Source organism: Buceros rhinoceros, unplaced genomic scaffold, assembly GCF_000710305.1.
Source record: "Buceros rhinoceros silvestris isolate BGI_N320 unplaced genomic scaffold, ASM71030v1 scaffold10943, whole genome shotgun sequence".
In the NCBI taxonomy this organism is placed as follows: Eukaryota; Metazoa; Chordata; class Aves; order Bucerotiformes; family Bucerotidae; genus Buceros; species Buceros rhinoceros.
The window spans coordinates 9,347-22,637 of record NW_010401984.1 but is presented as its reverse complement, the minus strand read 5'-3'; the positions used below and the strand labels follow the sequence as shown (position 1 = coordinate 22,637).

The 13,291-nt window shown below is 36.5% G+C and overlaps 1 protein-coding gene across 1 annotated transcript in view; it reads right to left on the bottom strand.

The window, feature by feature from the left end:
- The window catches only part of LOC104490231 (transcription factor SOX-6-like), a gene marked incomplete at its 3' end in the record, with an annotated part of 134,525 nt that extends 131,783 nt beyond the window's left edge, over window positions 1-2,742 (bottom strand). Inside the window, exon 1 of the mRNA XM_010132492.1 lies at window positions 2,485-2,742. Within this exon, the coding sequence (XP_010130794.1) occupies window positions 2,485-2,724 (240 nt within the window). The remainder of the gene's footprint in view (window positions 1-2,484) is intronic.
- Window positions 2,743-13,291: the final 10,549 nt, after the last annotated feature.

Here is a 13,291-nt window from a genome sequence, read left to right as displayed (position 1 = left end):
TTCTTAGCAATATTGATGCCTGCTTGGAGACTGACATGTTTCAAAGAAATTTTATGTAATTGAAGCTTAAAGGTTTGCTCATGAAGGATATAAAGGAGCAAAAGAAAAAAAGTTAAAAAAAAAAATCAAGCAAGTTATTGACAATCCCTCAAGCAGAAAAAAGAAAAAAAATTGAAAAATTGTCACCACTTCACTGTTGTGATCTAACCAGGCATCTAACTCACCTGAAGTGTAAATACACTGGGACTTTGTTCTGTACATTTTAGATCTTTTAAGTGCAACCAAACAGCATGCCTTAGAACCTCAGTTTTCACTGTGAGGTAAGTCTGGTAAACTATACCTAGCTTTAGGATGGGCAAAAAACCCTGTTTGGTTTAGCTGAGCACTAAAAAAGGATGACATACATCCACCACCAGGTTTAACCCAAGGGAACTGCAGAAACTCCTAATGATTTTCAGGACATTCATCTACATATATGATGGAATATTTACTAAAAAGAGGAGAGAGGAAAACCAGAGGGCTAAGTCACTCAAGCAAAGTCTATGCACCTGTTCTGAAACATGATAAGCTGGGTATTGACTCATGCCATGTCCAAGCGTTGACATGATAGTGCAGCATGAAGAAAGAAAATGAGACTGCACTCTCTTGCTGTAAGCGTAAACCCACTTCAGAGCAATACAAATGAGGACAAATGATCATACTGCAAGAGTTTCTATCATTTTGGCTTAAGCATTCCTCCAAGGCCAGGTGAGAGCCTGAACCAAATGCAAATGCTCTGAGGGACTCTAGAGGCCACAGGTTCCTTTCTGTCTGGAATGCAGTGTCATTTTATCAATGTTATTGGTGTCCTAAGACCAAATTCCCAGCATGCACATGCCTCTCTGAATAGGGAAGTAACTGCTGAATTCACAGATTTATTTTTCTCATCAACAAACTTGATCAATCTTTTCTAGCCTGCATCCAACTTGTCCTCCAGAAACTCAGAAATTAAAATTACTCTGATGGGTTTATCGCATGACTTGGGCAAAAGAGTGACTCTCCATTCAAAACCATGTTCCATCTGAGAATTATGCATAGAAACCACATATACAACTTACAACCTACCCTGCCAAATTACTAACCTATCATCATTTTTTTGTAAAGTCATTTTTACAGTTGAAATTTTGCCATCTTCATGACAGCTGCCCAAATACTTAAAAGTATTTTAGGCCCAACAGAGTTCTGCACTGGGTTAAATTGTGTGTTAGATATTCTGTAGCATTTTGGGGGTTTGGTTTGATCTTTTGATTTTAGAAAGAAAAAATCCCCACTTTTTTAACAAAAAGAGCTATTATTGTAGCGCTATTATTTAACTAATTCCAGGCGTCAATACACATGAAAAATTCGAGTATCTATGTCGATTATTGCATTAGAATTATTTCTAGATTTGAAATAAGCTAATTATTGTTATGCTCTCAAAAAAACCTACAATTGTTTTTAACCTTATGGAAAGCTGCTGATTTCTACTGAAAGAAAGACTTGCTGAAAAAAAATCCACTAGCAGACATGTAATAAAAATACAGAAGAAATTTTATGAAAAGGAAGGGTATTCTTTTTAAACTAACTGTGTGAATTTAACGTCTGTGAAAGTCACTTTATGGAGAGTCGGGAATTATGATGTTCTAAATTTACAGAACACCTGGCTGCTCCACGTACCTTAATTCTGTTCCCAAGGAACACACGCAAGGAAAATAAATTGACTGAGATACTACACCCATTCAGTCTTCACTCAGTTTGCCCATTTATAGCAGAGTTTTGGTGATGCAGAGACAGAATTACAACTGGAAAATAGGCTACAGCAGAGAATACATATAATAATTCTGATCATTGCTAACATCATCTATATTCAAACTGGTGATCTAGAGCAGAAGAGCACAATCTAGTTACTCATAAACACCTTTCCCCTCCTCAAAAAGTTATAATTTCCTATAAATACAGCAGGCTGTTCGTGTCACCTAAAAATGCCTGCTTCTCTGTTGTGGTGTAAAGCTGTAATCTCTGTTTGGTGGGTTCTATTTCTGAGAGACAAGTGAAAAAAATATATATATATTAAAGTTTCTTCCTTCAGCACAACACTTTGCAGATGACAAACAGTTGTGAGCTACATCCTCCTGTCAGAAATTAATGCTTGAATATATGAGCTAGAGAGGTTATGACATAAATCAAGGTATGAATGAAAACATGATAAATAGATGCATTTCCTTTCCGAAGGTGAACTCATCAAATGACCTCATTCCCATAGACCTGTATACTTAAGAAGATTATACAATTGTAATTTACAATTACACCATATTGATGTTGATCTATTACTAACACCGACACTTCAACATTTAAAAAGCTTTACAGCCATGACAGATTGTACTGAACGTGTCTTCCAAAATGAAAATGAACAATCTTTTTTTACAATACTAATTTAGAAAGCCCTGTGAGAATTGTGAAACTCACCATTCTGTGTTGGGCTGAGATGACTCCATCCCACTCAGGATCTTGTTGGATGGTTGTGACCAGAGTTGGTAGCTCCTCAGAGTGAGGTTTGTTGTGCATTACATTATGTAGAGGCAGATGAGAGGTCGCATGCTGATCACTGTTACCCTCTTCCTTGTCTCGAGATGCTAAGTCCTGGGTCATTGTTCCCTCTCCATCAGCTGCACATGCAAACGGAGAGGTAGCCTGCTTGGAAGACATTCTTCTATAAAACAAGAAAAGCAGACAAAAAGAAAAAAATTGGTTAAATGGAAAAAATCAAGATCAAAACAGTCCTGTAAACACACCACACCCACACACAACAGTTAAAATTAATCATACGCAGTCAACAAAAACGCTCTAAAAATATGGGTTTGGGGGTTCTGGATTCAAAATATTGAGATAAAGTATTCACTGATGTCAAGTCAAGGTCAGGGTTAAATTATATGATGTCATTCTATTCCTTCAGACCTGTCAAACAATAAAATTTTCTCAAGCCATAAGAAAATAGTGATTTTATTGGTATTTTCATGTTGATTTTGCACAAGTGTTCAACTCCAAACTTTTACTCACAAGCAATCTGAAGGTTATAAGCAAACATTTAAAGGTAGGAGTCCATTGTGGTTTCCTAACCTCATTCCTTGCAAGCAGAAGATGTTTTCTACACAGATGAGAATTTTTAAATCCATTTCAAATTCTGCTAAACAAGTCTTTTTGATGTTTGTTTAAAGCTGTATCTGCTTAAAATTTTACCCAGTTTTACCTTTTGGAAAGTGTTTTGAGACGTTCCTGTGGAAAGTGTCCGAAAACTGAACAGTTTATTGAATGGATGGATAATATCTGAGTGATCTTTTACAGCTGGAACTAAAAATCTATAATACCTATGTTTCATTTCATATTAGGCATCGAGTACAGAATACAGCTCAACAAATTACTTCAAATGTCTTAAAAGTGTAACGAATACATGAATTGATATATGTTAAACGTCTTTTCTTAATAACAGCCTCTTACTACCATCTCATACGCAAACACAGCTTTCACCAGTTTCTGCACTTAGACGAAAATATAAGTGACTTCACCTCAAAATCTGAAAACACTTTGTTTAAAATTTCTAATAAGATTAACTGCAACTGTTAAAACAATCATTAATAAACCTGAAAAGACAGCTAAAATATATCAGCTATTTTCCCAGATTTTAGTAACTTTAGTATATCCTCGCCACTGAAACTGCTGAGAAGCTACGGAATAAGATCTTCACCTTAATTGCTTTTTAACAATAATTGATTTCATACCATTTCTTTAAAAATGCACAAATCAGTTAACATAGGAAACCACATGAGCGTTTTTCAAATTAGCAAATCATTAACTTGCTAGTACTGTTTCTACAGACAAATAAATACTGATTAAAGGGTCTGGAAATCTGAGACTAACAGTTAAATTTACAAATCTGTCACATGCTTTCATGAATATTACAGTGAAGGAAATATCAAGTGCAAAGAAAAATAATTAAGTTAATTCCCATTTAAACAGTAGTTTTTATGTAGCAGACTGTGTTTCACATAGGATTTAACAGCTAATGCTAAATTTCTCACAATTAATGAGGGAGTTCAGATTTAGTATCCTACAGTGAAAAAAAAATTAATATAGGATCAACTAATCTAATTATGTACAGTTCTATATGAAAGTATTACAAGCTTTGAAGTGCTTTGAAACATATTAAAACACTGATACCTATTTAGAATAGCTATTCTGTAAATAGAGATAATCCTGCCTCTTAAACTTCATACTGGTGAGGAAAAAAAGGTTTGCATTTTCTTTAGGGGAGCCTAAGTATAAGTGGGAGTCTAATATTAATGTTGTAAATAAGCAGAACTGGGAATTTAAACTGTGCATTACACTCTTACTACGGTAAAGAATTTGTGTTGATGCTACAGGGAACATGCCAAGAGTTCAGCAGCCGGCATTACTGTACATATTTCAAAAGGTTCTGGTTCATTGTTACTACGAGCCAAGATCAAATAAAAGGTTTATTTTCCATTTTCTCATTAAAATGGTCGTGTTAATGTAATCGCTCACATGAAAATATAAGTCAGCCATCTATGCAATTTGAAAACCAAACATGAAAACTGAAAGTCAGAATAGAGGCTTTTCCTTCTTACACCTTCTCAACAGATCTCGTGCCTGTTTCAAACTGAACAAGCTTCTGTGAAAAGCAATAGCTATGGCTGTTTCTTCACCATAAATTAATCATGACACAAAACTAGGAATGAAAATGTCTCAAGAAAAATTTCAAGTACAAACTGCACCAATGAATAATAGTGCACAATCCTAATTAAACACAACTCTGCAGCTGCAAAAATAGGCTGAATCTGTCCAAAACTACAAGTTGGCTTTAAAGGCTGGTTTGTTAAGGACTGTTTTCTTAAGGAAGGCTGGGCCCTCAGTCTTAATCAGCCAATAAATTATTTCCTGCAATTACATTAAATAGAAAATTATCTTCAAATTGGGAATGTTAATTGAAAATCAAAATTCAGACTGAAGTTTAGAAATTACATGCTGAATATAATTAGGCTAGAAAGGCTTCACCTCTATTTCATAAACAGGCTTTTGGCATTTCCTCAAGTGACCATTCAGTACAGCTATCTACTGGTAATGCACTATAGAGGAAAGGAAACACCTCTTCTTTGCCATACACACCAATATACTTTTCTCTTATTCATGAGGTTTTAAACACAATTAAATAAAAATCTCTATTTATGTTCTGTTGAAGTTGATAACAGAGAAAAGGGAATTCTGTTAACCTTTAAACATCCAACAAAGTCACATTCACTAATAATCTCTAGCCATGCCCAGCTATGTTTTTCTGTCCTAGACTATGAGAAAGGACTAAGAGCAGGGTTCAAATGCTTCCTATCTCCACCTACCCCTTTTCTCCACTGCTGCATTGTTGTCAGAAATGTTTTCATACTGCATTTTACACAGCTACCTATAATCCTGGAGCCTGAAAAGAAAGACAAGCCCAGGCAAGATTCCCAGGCACTAGGTCTTCTCATGTCATAATTTTAGGGGTGTGTTTTGCTTCTATTTTCCCCTCAAACCTTTGTTAAAATGTCATGATCTAGCACATTAATTATGGTCAGAGGTCAGCACTTAATGGTACCTTCCAGGTTTTTGGTTGCTAGTTGTTAAACATTGAGGAAAAAGGGACAGGGATGCAAGAGCCTGCTAGATGAAACCCTCCACCTTCTTTTCCCAGCACAATCATTAACTCAATCAATACACCTCATGTACATATCTTCTGAGTGCCAGGTTATGCACCAAATATTGATTATACCTGGGTTTATAATCAGCAAAACAGAGTAAACAAACTCTGCGACTGGGTGTTCTCCAGCCAATTACCTGATGCAAGTTTTTCTCGTTACCTGTTTGTTTTTATTTAAATGGAGAATTCTGTTCACAGAACTCCATCAGGTGCAAAGGCAGAGTTCAGCCAACAACTCCAAGGCCTTATCAAATCCAAAGGAAGAAGAATCTTGCACATTTGAGTAGTTTATGTCTATGATAACATTAAACCACAGGTTTGTGTTAAGACACAGGTTGTTGTGTTAAAATGTTTTAATGTTAAAATATGAGTATGAATAGCCATCAAATTTCATACCATAACTTCCCAATTTTACATTTAAAATATTCAAAATGCATTTGCTAAAATCCCTGGTGTGAGGGAAAAAGATCAATATTAATAATAAATAAGGCTTGTAAAAGGTATCAGAAATTTACTAATTTCCATTATAATTTATTTTTTCTCCTATTATCAATTAAATTCACTCGAATGATTTAAAAAAAAAATGTTTCTGATAAAAAAATATCTCCCTAGTTATAACCCCTGCAAACAGGGGTTTATAATGGAAGTGCTGACACAACCCTAACTACAGCAGCGCAAATGGTGCCGCTATAATACACAAAATCAAGTTCTATTATTCTAAACTATCCTCGCTCGGGGGGTTTTCTTTACTGTGCTCCCAGACAAACTGCTGAAGCATGAAAAATTTAAATGCAATCAAGTGGGTCCAATTCTACTTTACTAGAACAAGTGTCTACAGTGGTACAATCTTAAAAGAAGATGCAACAGATTTGTTTGGTGCTTTTCTTTCTTTTTTCTTTTTTAGCTGTTTATTTATAATACTGTGCAGTAGAGATAAAATAAGAGAGGAAATTACACTCACATTATATCAGTATATTGATTACACAGCACACAATCAGAAAGAAAACTACATTGTGAAATTGTTGCTTTGGTTAAATTGTCAGATTAGCTGGACACAGCAATCACTGAAGGTGGAAAATATGCCTAACGGGTATGGAAAAAAAAGTTGAAAAAGGCCTTAATTATCTGCAGTCCTATCACCTACTCAGCTTTAAAACTAAATAAATCTTGATTTGTATTTTCCAAAACTAGTGTAAATTCTACCTCATTTTGAACTCGAGACAGAAAAAGAACGGGACCCCTTATCAAAACCTCAGTAAAGCTGAGGAATGGGTCCCCAATTTCAGACAGCCTCAATACGATGGAGATAAAACTAAAACTGAACCGCGAAAGGGTTTTTTCCTACATAAAATTAAACAGAGTCCCAAACAGCTCCATTCTCTATATATCTGACATGATTTTTTATTTTAAACCAGAGATGTAATTCTCTCTGCTCTATTGAAGACTGCCAGTCAGATTCTCAAAATGCCAGGTTTTCCTTTTTTTTTTTTTCCCCCTTTCTGCAGTGTGTGTTATACCTTTTTATATACAAATACTACTACTGATTGTCTAAGGCTTTTCTATGGTCTCAAATTCTCCAAACAATGTGTACCTTCTTTTTCAAAACAATAAGACGATATTCCTGAAGTGAGAGGCTTACAAAGCCTAAAATCATCCATCCCTGATGACTGCTCAAATGATTAAATGTTATCCTGGAAATGATAGCTAGACCTGGAATTTTTGTTGCCAGATATTTCAGAATCAAGATGCAATGTATTAATACAGATATCAAGAATGTGGTAGCCCAGATACCATTTCAAAAATATATAAACTAAGCAATAACAATGAAACATATGACAAGCAGCCTTGTAGTTGGCTAGAGACTCTAGCTTCTGCTCTGCCCCATCCTCACAATGCATTCATAAACCTAAAGGCATGTCTACACTGCAGGCATGTAAACATCTGCTTTGTAACGCTGAGATATCCAAACTGATTTTAAACAAGCTTGTTTCTCATAGCACTCCAGCTACAGTACTGTGGCTCTCAGATGGACTAATTCATCCTGCTTTAGTGACAGCGGTGTAGACATAACCCAGGTCTACAGCTCCAACAGTAGATTGGAATCAGATTAGATTAGAAATACATTCGCTTACAGAGGTTTTTATGAACAGTCTCCATTCCTTTTCCCCAAAGTGCCAGATTAAAGTGCTTAAGTGCATGATTAACTGGAAGTATGCAAGCAGCCCACTAATTTCAAATTGGACTACTTGGTTTCAAAAAGTTAAGCACATGTCTAAGTGCTTTGGTGACTCCAGAACTAAATAAATTAAGAGAAACCATTTTTAGAGGAACTCATAACCTTTTACATATTTCCTTCTAAACTTTTATGCTAACCTAGTGTTCATGAAAAGTAAAGTTCACCCACATCTTAGCCCTCCCCACCTTATAAAGGGCAACGAATGTGCATACTCCTCTCATAATATTAGACACGACTTACCAGGCCCTCCCTTACAAACCAGCACTCAGCTAGGATAAATTAAACGCACACCTCAACCTCATTAACGGCACACCTCAACCCTTGGTGGCCCTGTGACTTTCATGGATACTCAAACCTCTTCTGAAACTCAAGGGTCCTTTATGCAAAGTATTTTGCAGTGCAAGTTCACCTATACAAGTACAGGCCTGATGTAGAACAGGGTACATGGGCAAGTTGCATAGAAGTTACTGGAACAACTTATTTCTAGCTACGAACTAGTTTAGCATAGCTTAAACGTTCAGGAAAACTAGTCTTTATTTTTGCTGGATAAAGATACCAGTTACTGTAGTGTTCAGACAGACCTAAAGAAAAATGAAAATGCTTTGCCAATAGCCAAACAATGTGATGTAGGCAAACTCGGTAATGTAATTCATTGTAAATCTAACACCAGAATTTGCTGTTTTAGAACAAACAGTTATTTCCTAAAATTATGAAATCTCATATCTGTTTGCAAGGAGCCTTAGTAACACAAACTAACAGCTAGTAAAAGTTTCCATTCTCCTGGGGCCCCACATCCCAACATGAATCCGTGTGCACAAACCCCATATAAATTGACGTGGCAGCAATGGAAGAGAGTCTCCCAGTTTCCATTCCTGGCTCTGGTTCTGAGTCACAGCAAGGCCTTAGCCCAAACAGCTCAACTACCTCAAGCTCTCCCTTGGCTTCATTTTGCAGAAATGCTACAAGAATTAGTTACACAGAGATCATAAACAGCACTGCAAGATTAGCGAGCTTATGAGAGTTCATGATAGTCGCAAGCATCACCTTGGAAATAAAAGGGGTTGGGGGGTGGAAGCAAATGTGATTCAAGAAATGACAGCTACAACGCTAACTGAGCACCCAAATCGCTAGCTGAAATAAGCATCAAACTAAGCAATACACCCACGGCTTCCAACACACACTGAGTTATTCCTGCATTTGTATTTCCAATCCAGACAAATCACACTTTTGCTAACAATATGAATCCAAATCACAAAGTTTGACTTCAGATTCAGATTTCCTCAAAGCTTGGAGGGTTTGGAACAATTTTTTATGATACTTCTCATTTATAATAAAACAATGTGAGAGTTAAAACAGTTCCTTGGAACTTTTTTTGAAATTTCTCTTATGTTCTGCCATTATAGTGACCTTCTTAGTCATGCAGCCACACTAAAAATATTAAGGTTAGGGGGAAAGTTCCTGTCTATTCATCTAGTTGTCAAAACCGTGAAAATGGGTGCAGCAAAACTGCCTTGAAGCCCCTGATAACTTTTTGGTGAAAATCCAATATGTTTATTCAGATTCATAAAATGCTAAATCCACAAGCTACCTTTTTAGTGGGTTAAATCTTCCATTCTCTTTTTTCAGTATCAGGAATTCTCACTGAAAATGCCTAAGGTGAACTCACACTGAATGCAGTGAAGGCCAGTGAAAGAATAGTCATTTAGCACCTGGGATGTGCTTGTTTTCAGTCACTGTAGTTAATATTTTCTATAGTTTATATTTAGCTGACAATATTGCTGTCACTTTATTTATACAGCTTGACACTGTTCTTTGTACTGGAGCTCATATGCCCTGGAATGCTTTGACTCATGAATTGTTTCTCCTGATAATGTTACATCACGTAACCATCTCTGTTTTATTGGTCGGTATTAGCTTCTCGGTGATGACTGCCTTTAAAGTCCTATGACTACACCATGTGCCTCTGGATATCTAATTTCTTGCTGCTGGAAAAGGCAAAAGGCAGCACCGACTTCCCGCTATCTCTACCAATAACTGTGGGAACAAGAGTGAATGTGCCAAGAATTTGTCCATCAGCAGCTTGTTAGTATTTCGGGGGTTAGGCAACAAGTAACAGAAGATATAATAAAATCGATTGTTAACAATAAAATAAAAAACCAATGTTGCTATAAATAAGCATTAATTCACATATTTTTATGGATGGGATGACTGAACTGTTTAGTTGAATGATTATATAAACGGTCTTGGTAATGGATGCCTAAAAATACTAAGAGAAATTTATTTTAGCATGTTTAGACTATAACTTGAGACTTTTTACAAAAGACGAGAATATATTTATTTATTCTCTTACAAAGCCAGTTAAGAACTTGTTCTAATAACTAGAAATCTTCCTGACCACACTTAAACCTATAGGCATCAGTTCCTGAAAGATTCATTAAATCCTTTCAATACTCTATGAGATACACAGTCCAATGATAAGATAGAGTATTCTTACAGTTTTTTCCTCCTACAGATAATTTTCAGGACATGTTTAAGGTTCCAGATAATGAGTTAAACAGTTAATTTTCAGTCCTACAGGTGTGAAAACAAAAGGTCGCGTGCCATTTCTCCACATCACCTAATTCAAAACAGAAATATTTTATCCGCAGTCAGACTTCTCTCCCCTCCACCCCCATTCTCCTCTCCCTAGTTTTGCCTCTCATTTTCAAGTCGGAGAGAACACCTCAGCAGACAGTGAAACGAAGTATCATTTTCAGGCTCACCTGCAGTCAGTTGCACTAAACCACCTAATTAATACCTGCATGTAACCTGAAACAATGGCTCTGCAGCTCAGTTATGAATTCTCTTTCTAATAAAAATCTCACACGATAAGCCTAAATAGATTTCTAGCAGGCAAAATAGTTCTGATTCAGTAGAGGTTATGCAAGCAGCAAAGCACTTAAGTATAGGTGCCAAACCACATTGCCAGGAGCTCTTAGTACTGTGAGTTAGTTACTTGACAGCTTGGTGAATAAAATTACTTGTTTCTCCAACTAAGGACAATCAAATTGTCACCTTCCATTGTAATAACGCACAGAGACCATCAAAGTGCCAACATAATTAACAGGAAGAAAACAAAACATAATAAAAATACCATAATCCAAATTTCTCTCAATGATAAACACATTCATCTGGCTATTCACAAAGAATGTTATTTAGCAATAAGATTTATATGCCTTTCATTAAGTGAAAACAAAAACAGCTAAGGAAGGTGATTCATGAAATACTAAAAATAAACACAGATCAGGACCATGCTGGGACATTAATTCTGCACATTTACAGTACTGCAAGTGTCTTCAGAGATGCTGGGGACAAGCATGTGAGTCTGCATTGTTGTTATTATAAATTCATACAGGTGAGGATTTATAAAAATTAATTCTAACTGGCACATGGCGTACTTTGGCACAAGCTACACATGACGTGCCACTTTTATTTGTTTATTTAAATGACTTCACTCTAAGAACCAAAAATGAAGTTTGAACTGCAGACTGCCTCAGAACTGGGCCTTTCAGGATATTAAAAACCTAGGGAAAACCTTTGAAGGGAGTAATCTGAATACATGAGATCCAACTTTTTCACCATATATTTCTTTAGGTAATTCAGCACACAGCCTACATTCAGGAGTGACATTTGCATTTTGGTGATGCAGAGATCTCATAACAAGAAATTGTGTTTTATATCTACAGTAGCTCTGGGCATCCTATAAAATATAAAAGAGTGTCCTAGGCAGGATATATACTTGAAAAAATATTCTGGTTCCTGGGAATGAAGCTAAACTTAAATTATTCTTGAAAAACTTGCATTGTTGAGTGATATCATGGATCATCTTTCCTTTATCAATATTCCAGTCACTACAATGCATACACAAAGTTCTTGTACATTTATTGATATAAACGCACATCACCTTCACATACTTTTTGAAGTTTCACTGGAGTGCTGGAGGAGTCACAAAAGAAGAGAGAAAAGCAAAATATGCAAAGCTAAGAATCGGTCTTTGATATTAGCTTCTCTCTGAAGGAACACTCAAGAATGGCAGTAAAGGACAGGCAGCTTTTTCCCACCCTGCACAATTGCACTAGAGCCAGATGTAATCCTAACGCCTGCACATAAAGCAGACACCAGAACTACTTAAACACGCTGCTAGCCTTGCAGAAGAGGTTAAGGAAAAGACTGAGGCTCCACAGAACCGGGAACATGTCCTGCCTCTGCCCCATCCCCAGGAGCTCAGGTGCAGCTCCAAAAGGCTGGGCTTTCCAGCCGAAACCTGCCTGTAGGTTTTGGCCATTGATGCATGCTCCTGTGCGCTACACCGTATCTTCAACACAGCACCTTCTTTTCCACTGCATCAGACAGAGCATTGATACGCTCCAGCTGATATTCCTTTGTGGCATTGTTTGCAAGGGGCTAAGGGAGGATACATCTGGGTATGTGTCAGTGGGAAGACAGGAAGGTAGCAAAGACCCACAACAATTCTTAAGTCACCAGCATTTTGATCAAACAAAACAAAACTAGACAAAATGCCCCACCTTCTGCACCTTTGAGAAATTCTGATTACTGTTAGAGGCCTTACAAACGGGCCTTTATAAGGCCACATTTTGCACAGTATTTCTTTGTTTTGAACTAAGGCTCACACAATATGATCCTTACATATGTGCACAATGGGAACCCTAAAATGTGTTTACAGACCCCTGCAGGAACCAACTCATTTACCAGTGAGCTGCAGCTACTACTGAGATAAAGGACAGGGCAGTCTGAAGCAGCATACTGTTCAGAAAAAGTTTAGAGGGGATACCGTGCCTAGCTGAAACTACCCAGGAAATATTTCAGAATATCCCGGTTTGATTGGCAACGTGGCCAAGAACAACAATGTGGGAACTTCTCTCTTTCTGCCTCCCAGCACTGCTTGGGATGTGCAAGTTTTCATGGGAGGGAGTAGATGGGGCTCTTTCTTTATGTTAATTTATTTCAATATGAAAATATGAAGACAAAAAATAATTACAACAATCTAAGAATTCAAATAAAGTAAAACAAAACATTATCTCCTCTATTAATTAAGCTAATCAGTTGCCATTAACAAGTGCAAACAATTTAAAGTTCAATTTATTGAGACTTTGAACCTCCTACTCTCACAAGATCCACAGATGAAATTTGTACCAATTTTAACTGCCTTTTAAAAAAAATCAATTAAGACATTGTTATTCATGTCTTAATATGACGTACCTACAGTATCAAATATTTTCCTTGTTATTTAG